General features: G+C 33.4%; 1 protein-coding gene across 1 annotated transcript in view; it reads right to left on the bottom strand.

Moving 5' to 3' along the window:
* Positions 1 to 24,411, bottom strand: part of LOC145260363 (bifunctional glutamate/proline--tRNA ligase-like) — a 121,993-nt gene that overhangs the window by 2,638 nt on the left and 94,944 nt on the right. The window contains exons 24-34 of the mRNA XM_080118299.1: positions 22,269 to 22,511; positions 18,979 to 19,163; positions 17,758 to 17,809; positions 16,930 to 17,139; positions 15,339 to 15,491; positions 14,356 to 14,457; positions 13,161 to 13,316; positions 9,242 to 9,436; positions 8,088 to 8,261; positions 6,279 to 6,439; positions 449 to 592 (exon numbers count right to left, since the gene is read on the bottom strand). Of these exons, the coding sequence (XP_079974425.1) occupies positions 449 to 592; positions 6,279 to 6,439; positions 8,088 to 8,261; positions 9,242 to 9,436; positions 13,161 to 13,316; positions 14,356 to 14,457; positions 15,339 to 15,491; positions 16,930 to 17,139; positions 17,758 to 17,809; positions 18,979 to 19,163; positions 22,269 to 22,511 (1,775 nt within the window). The remainder of the gene's footprint in view (positions 1 to 448; positions 593 to 6,278; positions 6,440 to 8,087; positions 8,262 to 9,241; positions 9,437 to 13,160; positions 13,317 to 14,355; positions 14,458 to 15,338; positions 15,492 to 16,929; positions 17,140 to 17,757; positions 17,810 to 18,978; positions 19,164 to 22,268; positions 22,512 to 24,411) is intronic.

The raw sequence follows: 24,411 nt of genomic DNA, 5'->3' as shown, positions 1-24,411 counted from the left end.
AGCGATTTCCATAAAAAGAAAAAAAAAATATATTCATTGATACAAGATTAATTGTGAGCCACTTTAGATCTTGCAAAAATAATGTTCACTCCAGATAAAAAGAGTCCCTGATCAGTAGGTTTTTATACCCATTGATAAAAGAGCCATTCATTTTGAAGTAAACTAGCAGTGTGTGATCTTCTCCAAATGCGATCCATATTGATTTCAAGTTTGTCAGTCGGTAGATACACCAAATATCGGTCGGTAGATACAGCAAAATAGACTATTCTTACCAGTTTTCAACAAACTTTTTGTTAGAGCAGTGACCAATACCAATACATCCAGTGTAGAAATCAAGCACCAAATTTAGACAAAGACATAAGCAGGAGTATCATGACCTTCGCAGTGAACGCACAAACACAGGTTGACAAAAAACAAAAAAATTTAGAAGAAAACATTAATGACATACCTAGCACTGTCCTTTTTGATTTTATCTTCACAAGGAATCTCGCCGCAGAACGGTGCCTGGATGATTTGACTTTGGTCCAAATCGCTACACAATTTGCTCCATTCATATGCGACGCTTAAATGATCGTCAAGATCTTTCTTGGCTCTGGAATTAAAAGTGATAATGAAGATTTATTTTTGTATAGAATCGTATTACTGCTATTCATGGAATAAACAATGTCAATAAAAAGAAAATGGCTAAAAAAAAAAAACAGAAAAAACAAAAAACAGTAAAGAAAAAAAAATAAAAAAGAAAAAAATAGAAAAGAAAAACAAAAAAACAAAGAAAAAAACAAAAAAAAAACAAAGAAAAAAACAAAAAAATAACCAGAAAACAAAACAAAAAACAGAAAAGAACAGAAAATAAAAACAAAGAAATGGCAAAAAAAAACAGAAAAAACAAAAAACAGTAAAGAAAAAAAAATAGAAAAGAAAAAAAAACAAAGAAAAAAAAACAGAAAACAAAACAAAAAACAGAAAATAAAAACAAAGAAAAAAAAACAAAAAAATTAAGAGAGAAATTACTTTGTTAAATGACAACAAAAGTATGATAGCACTCCCTTTCACTGACGTCATAATTCGCACTACCAAACACTCGACAGTCCTCCACAATTTGTCTTTCTTAATGCATTCACGCTTCTTATATGCAAATTAATACCGTTGTCTTTTCAAACCACACAAACATTTTAAACAAGAAGACTAGATTTATCTACGTCATGGCACATCAACCATTTTAGGTTTTTTAATTCAGAAACAATATTTATTACTTACAATGAATTGCTATTTTACTTATAGCTTTGTCGGGTGGGGGTGTCATAATTTCCAACATATTTTTTTTTTTTATTATTACAACATGTGTCAGAAATTAAGGTGGGGGAGTTAGCTAGTATACATTATACAGGTGCAGATAAACTAGTCAGCCAAGGTGGGTTGGTTGGTTGTTTTTGTTTTACGGCATATCAACCCTTTTCAGGTTATTTAATGCCGAATCCGGTGATTTTGAAAATTTTTTAAATAGAATATATTTGTTTTTTGCAAGTCAGTTTCTATTTAACCCATAGTTGGGACCCTAACAGGTACTACCACTCCGGGTGAGAGTGGACCTGGGAGCAATGGCAATTAAAGGGTGGCTCCACACTCCCCAGAGCCCACAAGCTGGGGCCTCACCATCGGATATAGTTTAAGGTCATATCCAGGACCAGTCAGCAAAGGTGAAAATGCTGTTGGCCAAGTTAAAGAGGAGTATCACTGACAATTGTACGGCATGGGGATGGAAATAAAGATGGCAGAAAGAGTAAGCAACATCATAGGAGAAAAGGGATCTTTGTCTAAAGACAAAATGTTATGTGGCGGCCCTTTCGCTGTGATCACAGTGTAGTATCTGCGTTATGTTGTGGCAGGCAGTGCCAAAGGTCAGAACGATTATTTATGATTAATTGGTAAAATATTTAGGTTAAAAAGATATTCAGAAAAATGTTTTCAAAGAAAAGAATGTTAGCCAAAATGTTAAATATTTAATTGGGGAATTTTGGCCCAAGGAAAAATGCTATGAATAGAGGAAAAGCATAAACAAAGCAAGTTTGAAATTTGGTTGAGTAAACAACGATGTGGCTTACATGACAAACAAGATGGCCCACTTTGGTTGACACATAAGCCAGGAGAAATCAGAATTAGGAGTTAGTCTGTAACGGAAACTCAAAAAGATGAGTTGTGTAGTTAGCTAGCCATTGGGTTAGTTAGCAGACAGGAGTTGTCTGTTGTTCGATGAAAGCATCTACGGACCAACTAAGGAAAATGTAAGGGAGAAAATTAAGAGCTGCAAACTCCGAGACGTGAAACATTTGGAAATAAAAATCTGGAGATGATAACTCAGTGTTTTGGGTGTTTCATTCGGAAGAGGATGCCTTCATTTTAGGTGCCTGCTGCCAGAGAAGGGGGAGACAATGAATAAGGTATGTGACCTGTCAGGTGTCGAGCAGATAAGGATTTATTCGTCATTGTCCGTTTTTATTTCCTCATTCGTTATTGTCGTGAATATGTGAAAACACCCATATACAAAGAAAAGTAACTGTCCCTATCATTCTGACCACTAAACGATATAGGAACACAGATTACAGAAACACATCTACCTTATAGACACTAAACATACATAGACATGGTTATATATAAACCCAATATTACAACAAAAATACACTGTCGCAGAAATGACTGATGAAAAGGGACAAATTTTTATTAAGGCTTGCAAAAAAAAAGAAAAAAAAGAGGTTAAGTGTTGGTCATTTTGTAATGATTCCCCAGGGCGCACAAGGGTGGTAAGATGAATATCGGAAGTAGAATGAGCAATTAGTTGGAAGTAACCAAATAAGACCAACAATCCGGACATAGGATTTCCAATCCTGAAATCAATATATTTATAATTTTCAGTTAGTTGACAGTTTTTAGTTCGCAAGAGTTGACGACAGTTTTCAGCTTGGAGCAGATTGTGCTAAGACTGATAAATTATCTCAATTGGCTCTTGGTTGATACACTGAAGCTTAGGATGTAGACGTTAGCGTTTGGAGGGTTATTTTCCATGATGCGATCACACACACCCAGAATACAACTGATCTCTACAGAATGTGTTTGAGTTTGTGTATTTCTCTTAGGAATTTGCATGGTTTTATTTTATATTTTTTACTTCGGCAAATGGCCAGAACAAGAACAGAAGTGATGAAGAAAAACACGGTTGGGGGTCAGCAGTTGTCAAGAGGGATGTATGGTCTTACAATTTAGAAGAGTGAGAGTTCTGATGTTGGTGCTTATTCAGATTAGCACTTATGGCGATAAACAAAAATGAAGAAAAACTTACTTGACACGGAATGAAGATGATAATGTTCAAACATCACAAAAATTGATCAAGTATTTAAAAAAAAAAAAAAAAAAAATTTGCTGATTTTTACCGATAAGTGAAATCCAAAGCCATTTTAATATTCTTTAACTTTTATTTTTAACATATAAAATGACCTTTCTAAAAGATAATGTTTAATTTGAAAATTTTATTTTCTGAAAAATAAAACATTTGTAAAAATACACATTATGCTAGTAAATTATTGTTTGGTTTTAAATCGTATGTTTAAGTTGTCTTTCCGACATTATCCAAAAGCAAGAAATAATTTTGAAATAAAAGTCGGTTATCTGCCCTTGATTCCTTCATGGATGCTGCTTTTTCCCTTCGCATTGACACGGAATAAAATTTGATTTTCTTGAATAAAAAAAAAAAAAAAAAAAATTACTTGATCAAATTACATGATTTTTGGAATATTTCATCTTTGTTCCTTAACTGGTACGTACATCATACAGAGTTTTCTGTATTTTCTTTACTTTTAATTGCCGTCATAAGTGCCAATCTGAATAAGCACCCTAATTTTTGTTAATTTCGTTAATATCTTAAATTACCTGCCCTTAGTTCAGTTTTAATGTATTTGCAAAATACAAACAATGATTGACTTTTTTTTTAACTGGCTTTCCTACAATTTATGATATTAGGTTATTTTAATGTGAGAAACTTAATTCCCTCTTTTGAGGGCCTCTTAATGGTTACAACAATGGTATATCTTCCACTCGTTTCTCACTCTTAGACGGGATCCAAAAGAATCCTTAATCTAATAGGTTGCATATTATCAGCCATGCTCCAACCTCTATCTCATCGCCACAATGTTGCATCCTTGTGTCTGTTTTACAAGTATTTTAATGGAATGCACTCTGAGGAACTCATAGCACTTGTGTCCCTTCAATGTACATACTCCTGACTAATTAGCAAAATCCCACCCTTTCACTGTTAAGGTTTTTACATGTTGGAAAGCCTTCTACTCTAATAGTTTCTTTCCTCGGACAGCTAGACTTTGGAATTGTTTCCTGTTTCTCTGACTGTACTAACCTGCAGAAGTTCAAATATAATAGGAACAGACATCTTGCTGCTCAACTCCCCAAAATCCTCTGTTAGAAACAATCCCAAATAGTAGTCCCTTAGGTTCCAAGTGGAATGTAAGTTTGTTTGGGGTAAAAAAAAACAATCAGAGTGAAAAAAAACATTTCTTTAAATAAAAATAGCCTAGATCAAGCTCGTTGACACTCCTGATGAACCAATTCTTGCTTTCAACGTAACAGAACCATATCTGACATATCTGGTGTTAGGGGCCTCAAATGATTAGATTTTTTATGGACGGTTCTTTTATGGGTCTTTAGTTGATTAAAATAGTTTTTACGGGGTCAAAAACGGAAATTTTTTTTATACATTTTGTACAATCATCTTAGTTTCTTTTAATCAGCTCATATGCGTGCCACGTTGGTACAGTGGTAACGTCAACAGCTTTGAATGCTACAGTTTTGATTTAGATTCTAGCTGATGATACCCAAATACTTTTTTTTCTTACTTTTGAAATCACGACTATAATAATACAAAATCTGGACATTAAAATATCATATTTAAGCACATTTTACAATCAGGCACTCCCTGCTAGTGGAAGAAATACAAAAACAATTCAGAGACCAATTAAAATACAGATTTGTTTTTTTAAAATGAACCTATTTATTTAAAATTCAAATTTTCAACCCATATATAAGGATCTTTGCGAGGAAAATAGACAATATTTTTTTTGTTTTTGTTGTTACAGGCCGTACGTAGTATTTTGTTATTATTAAAGATGGAGTATTTTTTTTTTTTATATGTTCAAGCTTTTTTCATTGTTGTAATACAGCATTCACCCTAGGCGGGTTGAAATATCTTCATCCAAAGGAGGAAGTGTCAAGGGAATATTAACTTCACAGGTGGTACCCAGTCGCCTGTGATATTCGGTGTATTTTTGATCAGGAAGTCAGTATCTTCAGCCAGCCTTATCTGGTAGCACTAGATGTTCTAACAGGTATTACCACTCTGGACCAAAGGGAACTTGGAAGCAATGGTAACTAAGGGACAACTCCAGATTCCCCACAACACCTAAATGAGGCCTCACCACTGGATGTCATACTGAGGACTGATATGTCTGAGTTTAGGGTAAGGGTTAGTGTTTTCGCAGGCGCATATGTGGGTAAATTGTAAAAATATTTCCACTGTGTCATTGTAATTAAAAAAATATAAAAATGATTTAGAGATCAATCAAAACGCAATTTTTTTTTTTTTTTTAAATAAATATCTTTAATAACAAGCAGAGCATTTACTTTCACCATGACTAATGTTTGCTGAAATTAAAAAAAAAAAATCTAAGCCATGGTTATTGAGAAAAGTATGAATAAATGATTTGGGAGCAATTTTACCCCCTATAACGGCCCCTGGGGACCAGAGTTATCCCAGAAAATTAATTCTGGCAAAAATTTACTTTCACCATGACAAATGTTTGCGCAAAATTTTTTTTATAATCCAAAGCACGGTTATTGAGAAAAGTGAGAACAAACAAATGGACAAACAGGAGTGAATTATTAGATCCAATCCCTCCTTTATCGGGGGGAGGGGAGGGGAGGGCATGGGAGTTGGGGAATCAGCTTTCAGATCAATTATTCATTTGAATAATTTGTGTTTGTCCAGAATTAACCCTATATTGGAAAACAAAAATAAGGAAATGTCGGTTATAGTCAGTTATCATACTTTCTAACTTCCAGTGAATTACTAGGTCCAATCCCTCCTTTGTCAGGGGGACCCCCCCACCCCTCCCAAAAAATGTCTACATTTTGATTGGTATCTGAAGTGCTTTTATATATCTCGATGGCAACACACCAACAATGATTGATTTGTGTAAAAGAAGAGAAAACGTTTTTACCTGTCAAATAAGTTTTGTTGGATGAGATTCAACAAACCCTGGATCTGTTTGATGGCACCGTCGCTTTTCATTGTCAATTTCTCACCAGTGTCCCTCCTCACAGCAATGAATTGACTTTGTTTCAGATCTCGCGGACCAATTTCAATTCGAATTGGAACACCCTGAAAGAATTCAACAAGAATACAACAATGATATCACTGCAGTTTCCCAGATGTAAATGCACTCAAACGCTGGTGTTTATCAAAAAGTACTCAATGACAAGCAGAACGCTATTATAGTATGTCTATTTATACAAACATGTTTGGCTACATATATGCATACATGCTTCTGCTGCGAATTCTTTAGAATCTGCTGCGAATTCTTTAGAAACACGTCATCAGGCCTGATCACTTATAATAAAAGCAGATTTTAGATATAAAATTCAGTTAGATTTTAAATTAAAAAAAAAAAACTATTTAAAATCTGGTTTTACTATAAGGATCCACAATTTACAAAGTCGTTATTCTGCGGAGTTTCAAAGAATGCTGTTCTTGTTATTCTTCTCATCAGAGGACATAAAGAAATCAGCAAATTATATTTGTAGCAATGCTAGAATTTGCTAGTTATGGCATTAAGTGAAACTGCAATTTATTGTAGTTATAAATTGGCAAATAAAAAAAGTGAAAAAATGTTGGATATGTAAAAAAAGTGAAAAAAATGTTGGATATGTAAAAAAAAAAAAAAAAAAAAATACAAAAGCAAACCACGAATACTATTTCAGCTTGCATGAAAATCCTCTCAAGTTGATCCGAAATGAAAAAAAAAGGTTCTTTAAAGAGAATGGAGTCCAAAATAAGTCCAGCATGACGATGCATATAATCCGATTGGAAAGCCTTCAAAACAGCTGAAATAATGAAAATTGTTTTTTTCCAGACAGTGCAGTAGCCCAAAGAGAAGTCGGTCTCCAGTCAAATGTGACCAAACAATAAAAGGAGAGAGGACCAGTATGAGAACCTTCATCATCAGCTTACCCAGATGTGACAGAAATTAGTAATTAAATTATTACAAGAAAACCATAAAACATTAACATCACAAACACATGCATACATATATCATATCCCTATCGAATTGTCATATAACTGAGAGTGAATTATACTCTAGCCCCACACATGTGAAGTTCAAGGAAAGAAACTTTGTCCATTCCAGTTCTGTTAGGTCTTGGAGGCAGATAGAGAAAGGCAAGTTCTTTGTAGTGTTTGAAGCATGACAAGTTCTTGCTGCAAGTGGTGCACAGGATAGAACCAGAGATTGGAGCTCAGTCGAGCACCTACCATGAAAAAAAAAAACAATAGAGTAGCGAAAGAACAGCAACGTCTCTTCTGCGAGAAAAAGTGAATGTATGGACTAGAAGAAATTATTTCCCACTAGATTGTGAAGTCGATTTCAAACAAGAGTTCAGTCAATTTTGGGTCTAAACATTTGAAATTTTATATAAAGGGTATTCAGACATGCAGCAAGCATCAGTTTTTGGGCAAAAATTTGGCTGCCAAGAGGTCAAAGCTGACTTTTGCAGACTCTACCAAACTCCTCTGTCAAATTTGGGTTTAAACACTTGAAATTTTAGACGTAGGTTACCTGGACACAAGTCAAACCTTTTATTATATATATATATATATATATATACACACACACACACACACACATATATATGTACATAAAGTTACCCCCGTGTACCATGAAAATAACAATAGAGTAAAGAAAGAACGAATGTATGGAATAGAAGAAATTATTTCCCACTAGATTGTGAAGTCGATTTCAAACAACAATTACCTTCAGTTCCCAGTGATTGAATTTCCATCCGGGGGAATAATTATCTCTCAAATCTGCCTTAGATCGAATTCCAGCCTCGTTGAAAGACACGTTCATCTGATCGCAAGTGGACATCAGTTGGGAACGACTCTGTTCATCCAAGTTAACTGTGATACCACAAGGAACAATTACAACCTATTGATAAAAGAAACTTTGATTAAAAACAAAATATTCAAATCTTAAAAGCATAACATCATTAAGGGACAAGATACAAACGTTTGTTGGTTTTAAACAAATAAGCAATAAATGTTGTATAAATAATTAAATAAGCAAGGCCACCTGGCATTGCCCTGACATCATCTGAATAATATATAATACCAAAGATGAAAAATATATTTCTAATTATTAACATTAGAAAGCTAGTGGAAACTATGAGCATGAATAAATCCGTTCTGGCAAAATTTTACTTTTACCATGACTAATGTTTGTGCAAAATTAAAAAAAATTCAAGGTAGTGGTTATTGAGAGATATGAGAAAAGTGCGAACAAATGAATGGATGAATGATTTGGAAGCAATTTTCCCCCTATAATGGCACCCCCGGGGGCAACAGAGTTATCCTATAAAATCCATTCTTACAAAGTTTACTTTCACCATGACTAATGTTTGTGCAAAAAAAAAAAGAAAGGTGTGGTTATTAAGAAAAGTGTGAACAAACGAACTATAGTGGATTACTAGGTCCAATTCCTCTTCTGTCGGGGGACCAAAAATAATTCTCATCCTTGTATTAATGGCCTAAATTCTTTAGTAATCTTACTTCTTTATACTGTTTGTGGATATCTGGTGCAAATGCTGACTCCACAATATTATGAAAGAAGAAAAAATGTACAAATTGTTATTAAATTTCTTATAAAAGTTTGTTTAATTTTTGTATAGGGTTTTGTTTTTAATTAGTAGAGAAAAAATAGAGAGAGAACGTGAAAGAGACAGAGATAACGAAAGAAAAGCAAAGAAAGAAAAAGAAAGAGAAAAAGAAAAAAGAAAAGAGAAATAGAAAAAGAAAGAAAGCGAAAAAGAAAAAAGAAAGAGAGAAATAGATAAATGAGAGAGAAAAAAAGAGACATAGAAAGAGAAAAACAGAGAGAGAGAGAGAGAGAGATATGGATTTAAGAATTACCTGGTAGGAGGCAACTTTTGGTGGCAATATCAACCCAACATTATCACCATGAACCATACACATAACACCAATTGTCCGTGTCGTCAAACCCCATGAGTTCTGATAGACAAGCTTCTTCTCTTGAGTCTCGGGATCCTCAAAAGCAATGTCCAACATTTTCGAGAAATTCTGTCCCAAATGATGCGCAGTAGCTCCCTTTTTGGAGAAAAAGAAAACAAGAAAAAAAAAATCAGAATAAAAACAAAACCGAAGAAGATATTCTAAAGATGCAGCCATTCAAAATGTATATTTGTCCACGAAAAATGTAATTTCAAAATTATTTCTGGTAGACTGATGTTATTCATACAATTGTTTCTGCCCATTTTTTAAAACGGACATTTTCTCTTCATAAAGAGTAATGAAAGGAAAATAGAAAAAAATAAGGGAAAAAAAGTCAGACTTTTCTTGTAAAAAAAAGATGGAATATCACTTTTTCTAAATTAAACATTTAAAAAAATAATTTTACTAAAAAAAAAAAATGGAGATCTAATATTCATGTTGCGTGTATGAAAGGAAATGATGAGCAGAAAAAAAATACTCTAAAACTCTGGTTGAAATACATGAACATTTTAAGCATTATTTTTTTGTGTCAATATTTTAAAACTAGCAGGACCTGTGGAAATATAATTGTAATATATTGATGCTGACATTCTGTGGATGTTTAGTGTAAATGAAGATACCCTGATATTATTGTAGCTCTTTTGTTAAAACTGCAGAAGTATTTATCTAAACTAGCAGGGATGGCCGGCGTGGCTTGGTCGTAAAATATGCTTAAATATATTTTAATTTATGCAGATTTTGTATATATTATAGAGTCAATTTTCAGTCGATTCTTATATATTATAAAATTGTGATTTCAAAAATAAAAAATATATCCATACAACTTAGGTGCATCAGCTTGAATCAGAACCGAAACAAAAACATATGAAGAAAATTTTTATATATATATATATATATATATATATATATATATATATATAAAAAGGTTAGGAGCCTTGACTGCCGTACAAACGGTCGGGTTTCAATCTTGGCTTGAGGTAGTTGCCTGTCTAGCCGCACTGATGAGCTGTGAAACAGCGAAACAGTACTGTATGTGGATGACTATATATATATATATATATATATATATATATATATACTAGCAGTTCAGCCCGGCTTTGCTCGGGCCCTATGTATTGTTCATAACTTACCCTACGTGTGAATACACTTTATGTAAGATTTCAAATGTTTAGACCAAAATTTGTCTGAGTAATTTCGTAGAGACTGCAGAGGTCAATTTCTTTTCATTTTGACCACAATTTTGACCCCTTAACATTTATAATTTTGGTCTCAAATCAAAATACAAAGTTTTACCCATGTCTAAGTTACCTACATCTACAATTTCAAGTCTTTAGACCCAAAATTGGTGGAGGAATTCGGTAAATTCTGCAAAGGTCAACTGTTTCAACTTTGACCTTTTGGCAGCCAAATTTTCGCCCCAAAACTGATTAAAATTCTTGCCGCATGTCTGAATACCTGTCATGTAGAAATTTCAAGTGTTTAGACCCAAAATTGGCTGAGTAGTTTGCTAGACACTGCAAAGGTAAAATCTTTTGAACTTTGACCCCTTGGTAGCTCAAATTTTCGACCCAAACCGATTGAAAAGCTTACCCTATCTCTGAATACCCTTTATGTAAAATTTCAAATGTTTAGACCAGAAATTGGCTGAGTAATTTGGTAGAGACTGCAGAGGTAAAATTGTTTTTTTTTTAACTTTGACCACAATTTTAACCCCCTAACATTTATTTTTTGGGGCTCAAATCAAATTAAAAAATTCAATCGATGTTCAAGTAACCTACATTTAAAATTCCAAGTGTTTAGACCCAAAATTGGCGGAGGAGTTAGGTAGAGTTTTCAAATGTTAAATTGTTGACCTTAGACCCCTTAACTGCCAAATTTCTGTCCGAAAACCGATTAAAAAGATTTTCCCAAATCTCAATACTCCTTATGTCAAATCTCGAGTCTCTAGACTGAAAATTGACAGAGTTATTTGGTAGGAAAATGTACAGACACACACATTTTTACTTTTATAGATATACAGATAACTTCAGTTCCTTCAGCTATAATCAAAACTGAAACCAAAACTTATGAAGAATTCGTGGTAAAATTATTTATTACAAGAAATGGAAGGCCATAACAAACGACAGTTAATTGTAAAAAAAAAAGGTGTAAGCATGACACACAAAATAACATGCTATCGTATTGATATATAGTTTTAGTTTGTTTCTTTTACAACTAGATATCAAATGTCTCGCATAAATTGCTGAGACCACTCATCTTCTTAAAAGCATTGGTCATCAAGCCTTGATCTTGGCCAGCCATTATAATCTTCTCCTTATCATAGTGGAGCGATTCTCTTTGTAGCCAGTCTATAGAAGCTTCTTTATTTACATAATCCTGAGTTAATTCATCCAGAAAATACTTTGCCTGCTGCTGATTGGCCCATTCTTCCAGTTTTTTTGTAATGAAAGGTCATGGTGGTATTTTTAGTGACTCTTTTGGGCTATTTCTATAGCAGGCTTTTTTTTTTGATTCCGTTTCATTTGTACGGCAGTCCTGTTTAAAATGTTTGTCCATTTTCATGATGGAGGTCGTTCAGCTGGCTCTTGTTTCTTGATGTTGAGCACCATGATGAAGTTTGGATTTTGGGAGCTTATCAGATATTGCTTGATGCTCATAATAGTGGCATGATACCGATGGCCAATCTCAGAGATCCATACCTCCTCCTCCGGGCAGATACAACCTAGGCAGACACTGGTTTTTGCATGTTATTTTTAATTTATTTATTTTTTTTACATGGGGGTCATCACTTATCAAGGCCCGGAAGCCACTCGGGGATAAGGGTTATTGCGTGTACAGTAATCAATGGGATAGTATCGTAGTAATCGTTTGTATTGGAGATTTGATAAAGTATCTTACTTAAGGGGGCGATTCATCAGGAATTTGTTTATGTTGGACTTGAAGACATCCAAGTAGTAGTCAGGTGGGAAACAGGCAAATGGAAGAGAGTTCCACAGGCGTGCACTTCTAAGAAAGAAGCTTTGTTCATGGAACGTACGTTTTGATTTAGGCACAGATAAAGAGTGGGGAAAATTACTGACAGTGGTTTCAGCTAGACGGATGTTTTCGTGAAAGATTGGCGAGGGGGGACTAGAGATTGGAACTCGGACGAGCACTTGCCATGGAAATAATGATAAAAAGTCTGCAATGTCTCTTCTGTGGGAGAGAGGTCGCAGGGAAGAGAAAAGGGTATCCCCCATAAGCCACAAAGTTTATTTTGTACTCTGGATAGGCTGTTTTTAGCAGATCCAGCTCAGATGTGGCAGCAGTACTCCATCCTTGGATGTACTTGGCTTTTATACAGATAGAGAATTGCATTAGTAGTGAGATATCTTCTGGAGCGATAGAAGGATCCCACCATTTTCCCAGTACAGTTTCAACATGTGTGTGTCTGTATGTGTACGTGCATGTCTCTGTGTGTACGTGTCTCTCAGTGTACGAGTGTGTGTGTGTGTGCGTATTAAATGATAATTATTTGAGTAGCATGTCCACTGGCAGATATGAAAGCCTCAAACTGAAATGGTAGAGATTTTCCCAAGATTTCATTTTTGCTGTCATGTCATACGTAAGACCTTGATATTTTGTTATCTTTTCCTCTTCAGCTCTGCTAATCCAGCATCATTGTGGACACTAACTTCTACTAAGGTAGCTTCTTTCCCCTTTTGGTTGCCTCTTTCTCCCATACCACTATGTCAGGTTTTACGGCTCCATTTTCTAAGTATGTAGCTATAGGAATTGAATAGTCACGTGTGTGCATACATGCGTATTAAACGATACTTACTTGGATAGCACGTCCGCTTGCAGATATGTAAGCCTCAACAGTTGTTGTAAAATCACCACCCGCAAATTTCTCTTTCTCGGTCTTCCTCCCTCGGACAACAGGAATGGCTAATAATTCCTCATAGACTCGTGCGTACAACTCCAAAATAGTATAAACCTAAAAGAAAAGTTCCAGATTTTTCTTTTATTTATGCCTTTTCAATATATTTGGAATTAAAAGACATTTAGGGTTGCTCATAAATTAATGAGTATCCCCATGTACACCTCCCAGCCCTGAACCCCATATCATCATTTTTATGTTTTTAAAATTTCATTTCTATAATTTTCAAATTAATAATAAATTAAAATTTAATCTTTTCTGTTTCGGGATTTATTATCCCCCCCCCCCCCACTCCCTTTTGCACACATGGTGTTTATTTAGAATTGCACTTGATTAAAAAAACAAAAAAATACAGAAAAATCTTTATGATGTCCAGAGTCGGAATGAAATGAGACAGAAATGTCATATTTCAAAAATCACACAAATTGATCAAATAGTCTTTTTTTTATGAAGAAGCAAAGAGAAGGCTGGGAGTGTCAATACTGTTGGAAATTTTACCTAATTTAAAGGCTGACAATTCAATTCGATGACAGAGATTTTGTATTCAAAATAATTTAAGAAATAAAAAATTAATCACTAAAAATCGTAAAATTTGATCAATTTGTGATTTTCGGAATATGACATCTTTGTTCTGTAACAAGTATGTACGCAAAGATTTTTCTGTAGTTTTGTTAATCAAGTGTAATTGTAAATAAGCACCAAAAAATAAATAAATAAATAATAATAATTATAATATTAAAAAAAAACTAACAACAGAAAATAAAAACAACCATTGGATTGTTTGATCCTGGTATTTCTAATTGCATTGTGGGGAAAAAATAACATTTGTATATTATACATTATTTAAATTCTATAATTTTCAAATTTATATTATTATGCACTAAGTTTTGTCAACTACTGACCAAAAATTTAATTCCTTGAATAAGAAATATAAAAAAAAACTGTTAAAAAAGTCCATTATTCAAACCTGCCTCATTGAGTATAGGAATGGGAGAGGGCATTCAATATTTTACAGTCTGAATCTGGATTTTCCATTATGAGATAAAGAATGGCTAATTTCCAAATTAATATGAAAGTAAAAGACACAGAAGTTTACCTCCTCTTCTGCTTCTTTGAACGTGGCAAACGCAGTGTGACCTTCTTGCCATAAAAATTCACGAGTACGCAAGAATGGTTGAGGGTGTTTGAATTCCCAACGCTGAAAAAAAAAAAAAAAATGATTTAATGATTGTTTTGATTTTAAAAGGCAATAGCATTTCTTCCTCACTGACCTACATACTCTAACCCGACAAGCAGCAAAATTCCATCCTTTCACTGTTGAAATCCTTAAATGCCGAAAAGCTTTCTACTCTAATAGGATCTTTCCTCGGACTGCTAGATTTTGGAATTCCCCACTTGTTTTCTGTTCCCCTGATTGCACTAACCTGCAGAAGTTTAAATATAATGTTAACACTCATCTTGTTCATCCCCTTACATAGTCCTCAGTAGTCATGGTCCCAAATAGTAGCCCCTTACATCCAACATGCCTTGTTTGGAATAAAAGAAACAAATAATAATCAATAAGGCATCCTTTTTAAAAACTAATTGCAGCTGATATCGTACGTACATAAGCAACATATACAAAAAAGATGGTTGTATGAAATTGCATTAACTTGAAATTGGACGTTTTCACTTAAACGTTCCTATTTACTTGCCTCCCTACAAGGGCAGAGTTAGATAAAAAAAAAAAAAAAGCCGGTTTTTAATGTGGAAAAAATCTAGATTCCCAAAAAGGGGCACTGTGGATAGTAGCAAAAATAAGAATTACCTCAATCTAGAAGAATTTCTTCTTCACGTATCGAGGTTAGAAAAGGTGAAGTGTAGTATCAGATACTACACATTGCTCCTAGCCAAAAAAGGCCAAGGAATTAATGTTAGCGTGAAAAATGGGCCCAACTTTTGAATATAATTCATTCAGATTACATTTTTATTCGTCTCTGAATAATTTGTTGTCAAAAGGTCGACACCTAGTTGATGTCTTTCACTCATTTTTAATCCGAAAAGAAAAAGCGTGAAAGCAAAAGTGAAATTAATACTAACGACTACGTTGCACCATTGGTTGAGTTTAATGGGCAAATCTCTGTGCGACTGGATCCATTTGCAGAATGATGGATACATCACCGTCTCGCTCGTCGGACGAATAGCAATTGGTTCGGCCAATTCAGTGTCACCAGATTTCGTTACCCAAGCAACCTGCAAGAAAAAAAAAAAATTTTCCAATTAAATATTTTATATCATTTAGTAATGCAAACCTTTTTTTTTTTTTTTAAAAAAGATTTTCAGCTTGCATAATATCAGAAAACGTTTTGACCTTTGAATAAAGGACAAGTGATGTTAGATGAATAATCAAGAAAAAAATATGTATGTTATCACCTTTTTAAAAAAAAACAGCATCAGATTGCTGAAGATTTATGTATTTAAAGAATATTTAGCTGACAATTATTTTATAAGAAGGAAGAATTTTGGTTTGGTTTGGTTTTGTTTTAAGACATCAACTATTTTGGGGTTGCTTAATGCGGAATCCAGTAATTTTGGAAAAAGAAATTTATGCTTCAAGTTCTTTTTATCTTCCAATTTTGGAAGACTTTATTATAACCCGTGAAACTATGTTGAATGTTCTGCAAGAACGAGTCCATCAGACTTCTCTATAATCAGATGAAGGAGTAATGCTTAGTTAAATACTTTTTGCTTTGAGTCGTAGGCGTAAAGTTTATTAACAAGACCAACAATGATGGCAAAAACGTTATCAGTACATGTAACATGGCTGTCACTTTTTATCTGCATTGTTACACTTCAAATCCCTCGGACTCGCACGCTGTCTGGTACCGCTGCAAAGGAACAAACAAATAAAATATAAAAAGGAAAGAAATATCCAACTCTGCATTTTTACTCACCCTCGACTCACACGTACATCTTGCCTGGCATGCAAATTTGTTTATCTCTCGAGCATGTGGAGTATTTTTTTCTCTTTTTCTTGTAACACAAGCTCCTGCACACTTTGCATACATGCTTTAACGGCTGCTGCTGATTTTCTCACATGCATCCATACACGCTCTGCTACACACATACCAAGGCCAATAAGATTTGCTTCTCTTGCCACATTGCTGATTTGGTTGTTTCACAGCATATGAACCCCTTTTTGGGTTATTTAATGCTGAATACTGTAATTTTATAAATATTTATTCATGGTGTTTGGTTTGGTTGTTTTGTAGAGGAAAAGTTGTTGTTTTATTTTTCAATAAAAAACGAAAACCGAACGGAAAAGGAAAGGAAAAGGAAAAAGAAAGAAAATGAAAAAGAAAAATGAAAAAGAAAAATGAAAAAAGGAAAAAGAAAAGGGGAAAAAGGAACAAGAAAGAAAAGAAAAACAGGAAAAAGAAAAAGGAAAACAGAAAGGAGAAAGAAAGAAAAAGAAAAAAGAAAGAAAAGGAGAAAAGAAAAGGGTAGAAAAAGAAAAAGGAAAAAAGAAAGGAAAATAAAAAGAAAAAAGAAAAGAAAAAAACGAAAGACTCATAAAGAAGTTACAATTGATTTCAGATCTCTTGATATCAGATAAGACTACTCAGGAGATTAAAAAAAAAAAAAAATGGATACAGACACTTGACGAGCTAATAAAAAAAAAAAAAATTACCTCAGGTGCAAAATCTTCAATGTGTGCCTTTTCTTTCTCCAATGCCTGATGAGACACAAACATGGGAAAGTAGCAATTCTCGACACCCAACTTTTTAATTTCAAAATCAAAGAAAGCCTTGATAATATCCCAAATCGAATAAGACCACGGCCGCAGGATGTAACAGCCACTCACATCATAATAGTCGATCAATTCTGCCTTCGTGATCACCTGAAATTAAAAAAGAAAAAAATTTTTTTAATCAAAAATATATATTTTAAATTCTTATTTTGAAAGATTTATTTATTCAGTTAATGTCAAATCAAGTAAATTTGGAAAAAGATTTTATGCTTCAACTTATTTATATTTTCCAATATTTACTCATTGTGTTCAGCTTTATTTGTAGAGAAAATTGCTGGCTTTTTTTTTTGCCTTACAGAACATGATTGAGTTTTGTGAAGGGAAAGAAAAACAATAACATTAATGTTTACTGCATTTTAAGTCAAGAAGCCAATCTCTTCAGTTAGCCTGATCTGGTAGGAGCAGAAACTTGTGAAACAGCATCATAATTATATTTCACTCTTTCAAAGAACTGTAATTGAACAAGAGCCAACAACTTTAGATGCTTTCACTGCCATGGGAGTAAAATATAAATACCTTTGCAAGCCAATATACTTAATCCATTTAGAGGAAAAGACAGTTAAACTGCGCATATAAGCAAATGGATAATCAAAAACATATCAAAGATAGCATCTTGAAATAATAAATGAAGAAAATGAAAAAAGGAAAAAAGATAAAAAGTAAATGAAAATAGAAAAAAAAAAAGGAAAAAAGAAAAAAAGAAAATACCTGTGAGTACCAGTCAGATAGATTTTCCTCTTTTTTTGCTTCAAGTCCAAGTCTGTAAGAAAAGAGATCAAATTGTATTATATCTTGACTACATGCATACATTCTGTATTCTTTATTTTTTTTAACTAGGTTGAATTCAGTACTTGCATCTTATAACTAGACATTAGTAACGCTTGAGCTAAGTACCTATAACATAATGAGACACAATTTACAATGGAGTCAGAGAACTGATCCATCTACAAGAAGGTGACAGTGGTGAAGTGGTTAATGACATATTATATCTTGATTATATCTCTCTAATTTGCATTACATGCCCCATGGCATAATGGATAATAGCATTGACTATCAAACAGTTCTAAGTCACTGCCAACTCGGGGTTCAATCTTCACTACGGGTGATAATAGCTACAAAACAAATAAAATAAAATCTTTTTTACAGCACTTCCACCTGATCTTGCCCGACAGAAAAGGGAACAATTTAACCCCCATGAATAAAATAAAATTTCTTATAGGTTCCCCGTGTTTGACATAATGATTCCCAGTTCCAAAAGATGCACATTAGAAGAAGGTTGGAGGTTATGTTCCTAGGGAAGAGTTAGACACAAAGTTAGTTCTTAATGTGGATGAAAATCCAGACCAAGAATCTCGTCATGACGTTGCGGAACCCCGGAATATATCCAATGAAGTCACTTCCATCACTTGACCAGTAATCCTGATAACTGGGTTTCACACAGATATATTCCATGTAGATCCTCAGCCCAACAAAGGCTTTCATTTCCTAAACAGAAACATCCTTGAAATTCTTGCAGTAGTAGTAGTAGTAGTAGTAGTTTGGCTTTTCTGCACACATTTTAGTGGCACGTAAATTAGTCTTTGTCAAATTCTGCCAAAAGTCAAGACAACACAAAAACGTGTGGTCGGAAAAATACTAGTTTAGAGGTAACTCGGTATATAGCATTTTCAGAAATTACCGGTATATCGGTAACTTGGTCTGGTAGGGGTAAGCAGATGGTTCATCAAGAATTTGTTTACGTTGGACTTGAAGACTACCAAATTGTAGTTAGCTGGAAAGCAGGCAAATGGAAGAGAATTCTACAGGCGTGCAATTCTAAAAAGAAGCTTTGTTCATGGAATCTACATTTAGGTTTAGGCACAGATAAAGAGTGGGGGAAATTATTGATAATGGTTTCAGCTAGACGAGTGTTTTTTTTATAATAATTACCGGGTAATTTTCTTCAGTTCCCTGTTGGCAGCTTCGGTACTTTCAGTCTTTTTGCTGGATGGGGCTTTCTCTTGAGTGGGTCTTGGAGCTGCAGTCCCAGTAGGGGGCTTCCAATCTTCATTGGTTACCGTTTTATATTCTGCTTTCAACGACAACAGCACTTTCACTTCTGCATCAATGTCTGCCTGGAAAAAATAAAAAATACAATTAAATCTTTCTTAAAAATACAAAATTGTTTATTATTTTATAATTACAAGATAAAAAGAGAGCATCGGGTAGAAACAGAGGTGCATCTCCAGAGTTCAACCTAATTAAAAAAAAAAAATAATAATAAAAATAAAGAAAAAGCTTTGCATAACATACCCATCACAGAAACAAAATATTTAAAAAAAATTTTTAAAAAAATCACAAATGGATCAAGTAGTTTTTTTTTTAATTAAGAAAGTAAAATTTTCTGAGGAGTTAAGAAAGTTGTGTCTTAGCCAACACATTTAATAAAGGGAGACAACTTGTGTATTCATTGTATTTTCGTGAACTGTTATCCTCATTTTCATAGTTGTTGTTTCACCATGTTTTGGCCAACTCATCCTCTGGCCTTCTTCAAGTGGTTAACCACGACAGAATAGGAATGCTGAGTCTTGTACCCCAGTAATTACTGCCTGCCATAGTTGTTGAAGATGAGGATAACAGCCCACAAAAATAAAATGAATATACAAATTACAAAGCCTCATCTCAAAGGATTCCCAAAGAAAATATATATATATATATATATAAAGGGAGACAACTCAATTCGAACTACCGAGATCAAAATCAACCTTGTAATGGCTACGATTTACTATTAAAATCACTAAAGATTGTTAAAAACAAAAAAATCTGTATCTTTAAAAATGAGAATGTGTGTGTGCTCGAGGACACTTCTCAACCTAACAGATTTTTCATCTAAAGACTTGGAATTTAGTATATAGGATATTCAGACATGTGGGAAACTTTTTAATCGGTTTCATCCAGAAAAACAAGTTGCTAAAGCATCAAAATTGAAAAATTGGTACCGGGGGGGGGGGGTATCTGTTTGCTAACTGTGAATGGTTCACCTGACAGATTCATTATGCGAACACTTTTGAAAGATTGTGTCAAGCCAGCCTAATGGTTATCATATTTGACTCACTGTTTTTAGGTTTTGGTTTTGATCTCAGGTTGAGTTATTTTTTTACTTACAAGAAATGAACTGCTTAGAAAAAAAACATGATACTTGCATGCACATGTCTCAGTTTCTTTACGTTTTTTTTTTAATTATATATTTTTAAAGGAATTTAAGATTATGTTTAATACCTACGGTATTTCTGTTTATAATAAATAATAAATCTGTATTAATTAAAAATATAATATTTGTGTATACTTTCTGACCGGCAATGCTGGGTTGGCCTGCTAGTATGATATTAGGAAAAAAAAAAAAAAAAAAAAAAACGTACTTGATCAATTTACATGATTTTTGGTATATAAAAGTTTTCTTTCATTACAGGTACATACATCTGTATATTTTTTTTAATAAGGCTGCACTCTGGACTGAAACTATTTTTCATTCTTTGAGGATTTATGCCATTGTACATAATCCTTCACTTAATTTAACCTATTTGTGTCTCTTAATAATGCAATCAAATTCAAGTATACAACAATTTCAAGTTAAAATTATCCTGAACACTTAATAGATTTTTTTTTTTTTTTTTTTTTTAAACAAGTCACTTTTTATCAAGACCCAAAGACCACATGAAGATAAGGGTTGATTGAGTTTGACAGAAGGAATTTGTAAGAATGGTTTTGAACTTGTCCCATTAGCAGAGACATAAGGTTTTTTTCCCCCCCGTTCTTTTCCTCCTTTGCGGTACGGGTTCAAGCCTGCCTACCTACTACAACTTTAAAAAAAAATGTTTTTTTTTGCTCAACATACACATCCAAACACCCAGACTGAAATGCTAGTCACTTTAGAAAATTAGAAAAAAATGTTTTTTTATTACATGCTTCCATGAATAATCAAAAAAAAAAAAAAATATTTAAGTGTACAAGAAGGTTGTTAGCAATGTAGAATAAACTGACATGTTCATATGATGTGATATATGAACAAAAACAAAGGAATGTCATCTTCAGACTATAAATCTTCGTATATATAATGCTAGCCTGGGTGCCTGGCGTTGCCCGGGTGTTTGGAGGTGAGTGTTGAGCAAAAAGAAAGAAAAAAGTGGTAATAGGCAGGCATGCAGGCTCGAACCCATGAAGTGAAGGCGAAATAAAGTGGAGGTGTGTGTAAGGGTATTAGTTGAGTAAAAAAAAAAAAAAAATTGTGAGCGTAAAAAAAAAAGTGGTAGTAGGCAGACAGGCTCAAACCCATACCGCGAAGGAAGAAAAGGGGGGGGGGGTCGTGATGCGTCAGCTGTTGCGCTATCACCAAACCGGAAGTGACGTAGGTTTAAATTAACGCCAAACAATAGAAAAGAAGCGATGATTTTCGAAAATATCGGTGAATAAAAGCAATCCCTCCCTGCAGAAAAGTGCCCAGTTGAGGGTGAAGGAATTAATGTTTTTGGCCAATTTTTCGATATCTGTTGTCCGAAGGGTCGATCTTCAAAATAATACTGATCTCATGAAAATCCGTCACCTCTGTTAAAAGTTTTTGCGAGACATACAAACATACATTTAAACAGACAGGTGAGATTTATATTATAGATTTTTTTTTTTTTTTTTTTCAAAATAATGCATATATAAATCAGTGCATATTTTTCTGATTGGCAGCTGGCCTGATTTCATATTACTTCTCTGTTTTTACTTTTGGTTTGTTTTTTTTTTGAAAAAGAGAGATACCTCTCAAAATTATCAAAGGCATTTACCAACCCGGTTATATTAAACAGTAAGTCCATAATTACCGATTTATATATGTGAATGACTTTGAAAAATAAATAGATATCTGAAGATTTATGTTTTCTACATTGTTAACAGCCTTCTTATGCACTTACTTATTTGTTTACCAGCAATGCTTCAAGCCATCTACTTTTCCCTTTTAGAATTGTGTGTGTGTGTATGTGTCTGACAGAAGATTAGTACCATCAGTTTTCAAATACAAAACAAAGGCTGAAGAGAGTCCGACACTGGTCTCCTTTGTTTTGGACTTGAAACTGACGGTACCAATGTTTTTCTGATTTTCTGTAATGCATACGTAAATAAATATTATGCTCTTATTTTGATATTTTCTACATAATCGAACATGTTGCTCCAACAAACCTTACAAAATATTTACTTACTTTAGGCACTTTCTTTGCTTTCAATTCTCTGATTTTATTCCCTTGAGTCGTGATTTTCATGTTCAATTCTTCAGCAGCAGGATTCGAACACTTAACAGCAGGAGCATCAGCCACTTTGGCAGGAGGGGATTTTGCTTTTTCGGAAGAGGATGGGTGGCAACCGGGTTTCCAGTCAATTCCCGTCACATTTTTGTATTCGGCTTTCAACGACAGTAAAATTTTCACTTCCGCCTCAATTTGATCCTTTTGAGAAAAACAAAAAGTTTTTAGAAAAAAGAAAAAAAAAAATTTTTTTAAATGCACTATTTCATAAAAAAAACATACTAAAAGAAATAACAATAACAAAACTAGTAAACCATTTGTTGACTATTTTAGCTATTACGACTGTTTGAATAATATAAACAGCTAGCAGGAGTAACTAGCATCGCCTGGCAACTTTACTGCTGTAAATTATATAGATTATAAAAAATCCAATTTGGTTTTTAGCCAGTAAAAATAGCTGCTAAGGGGTCAAAATTGAAAAATATTGGAACCTGACAAACATAAGTTGACTAAATATGTTATTTGTATGCATAGATTTATGTCTTTAACAGTGTTACTTTTTTTCAGTTTTTATATGTGTATGGATTTAAGTCAAATGATAACAAATAAGGCTGGAGAGTTATATGTTTTGGTTTTAATTTTAGCTGATGGGACCCAAGTTATTTTTTTTTAACTTTTGGAATTACTACTATATAGTTGGTACAATATAATAATTAATAGAGAATTGGCTCTGTAATAAAAAATATGAAATCTGCATAAATTAAAATATCATATTAAGTATATTTTATGATGGCTACACGAGGTGGCCACGACTATATATTGGGTTTAATATGATAAACAATAGAGAATTGGTTCTATAATAATACTAGCGCGGGTACCCGGCGTTGCCCGGGTGTTTAGAGGTGTGTGCGCTCGGGCAGCGGGGGGGGGATGTTAATCAAAATATACGAATAAGCGAAGTAAATATTTTTAAATATTAAATAGTAAATTATTAAATATTTTATATAAAATAAATGTTAAAACTTTAAAAAATCGGAAAAAACACAAAAAAAAAACTAACGTAAGGCAAACGAACGATGTTAAATGTAAAAATCGGAAAAACAAAAACAAAAAAGAAAACGCGAATGTGATGGAAAAAAAGCAGAAAAACGAACGTTAAAACTTCTTTAAAAAAGCTGAAAAATAAAAAAAAACAAAAAACATAAAACGTGAAAAATGGCTTAAATAATCCTGTTTCAATATTAAACCTTTAAAAAAAAGAAAAAAAGACATCTCACACCACGATTCGAACCCAAAACCTTTAGATAATGAGGCCGCGCTCTAATGAACTGAGCCAAGACGATGTTGACAAAATTAGGTTGTTTTTTTAATATTTAAACTAAATCATGTTCCGACATCATTTGCGCATGCGTAGAAGCGAACTTGTCATGAGAGGACGGTTTTTGCTGACCCCTCCCTGTAGAAAACTGATGATTTTAGAGTGAAGGAATTAATGTTTTTGGCCATTTTTTCGATATTTGTCGGGCAAAGGATCGAGCTATAAAATGATACCAATCTTGTGAAAATCTGTGACCCGTGTCGAATGTTTTTGTGAGACATACAAACATACATACATTTCCGCTTTTATGAAATCTGTATAAATTGAAATATAATAGTTAAGCGTATTTTATGACAGAAAAACACTGGGCTGTCTGCTAATATATATATATATATATATATATATATATATATATATATATACTAGCAAAAGTACCTGTTGTTGACTGGGTTCAAAAACAGCCTACAGAAAATGGACTCTGATTTATGGAAGTATGATAGGTTGTAAAAAGGAAGGGTTATAAAGAGATAGCTTCGAATTTGGGGGTATCAAAACTAAAGCAAAATATGATGAAAGTAAAAATAAAATAGATAAACCTCATAATTTATTATACCATACCTGTTCACACTGAAACACTTATCACAATATTCTGTGGATCTATATTAAAAAACCTTGTTAAACTTTGTGACATATTTCTATTCTATGGAGGTCAGGCGCGAACGAACACCCCATAATATTATTATACCATATTTCTTCAAATTGAAACATAATTATCAAAGTATA

This window comes from Euprymna scolopes, chromosome 36 (genome assembly GCF_053919585.1).
Source record: "Euprymna scolopes isolate OS-2025 chromosome 36, ASM5391958v1, whole genome shotgun sequence".
Classification (NCBI taxonomy): Eukaryota; Metazoa; Mollusca; class Cephalopoda; order Sepiida; family Sepiolidae; genus Euprymna; species Euprymna scolopes.
Note: the sequence above shows the minus strand (reverse complement) of the source record. Positions and strands in the feature narration are given on the sequence as shown.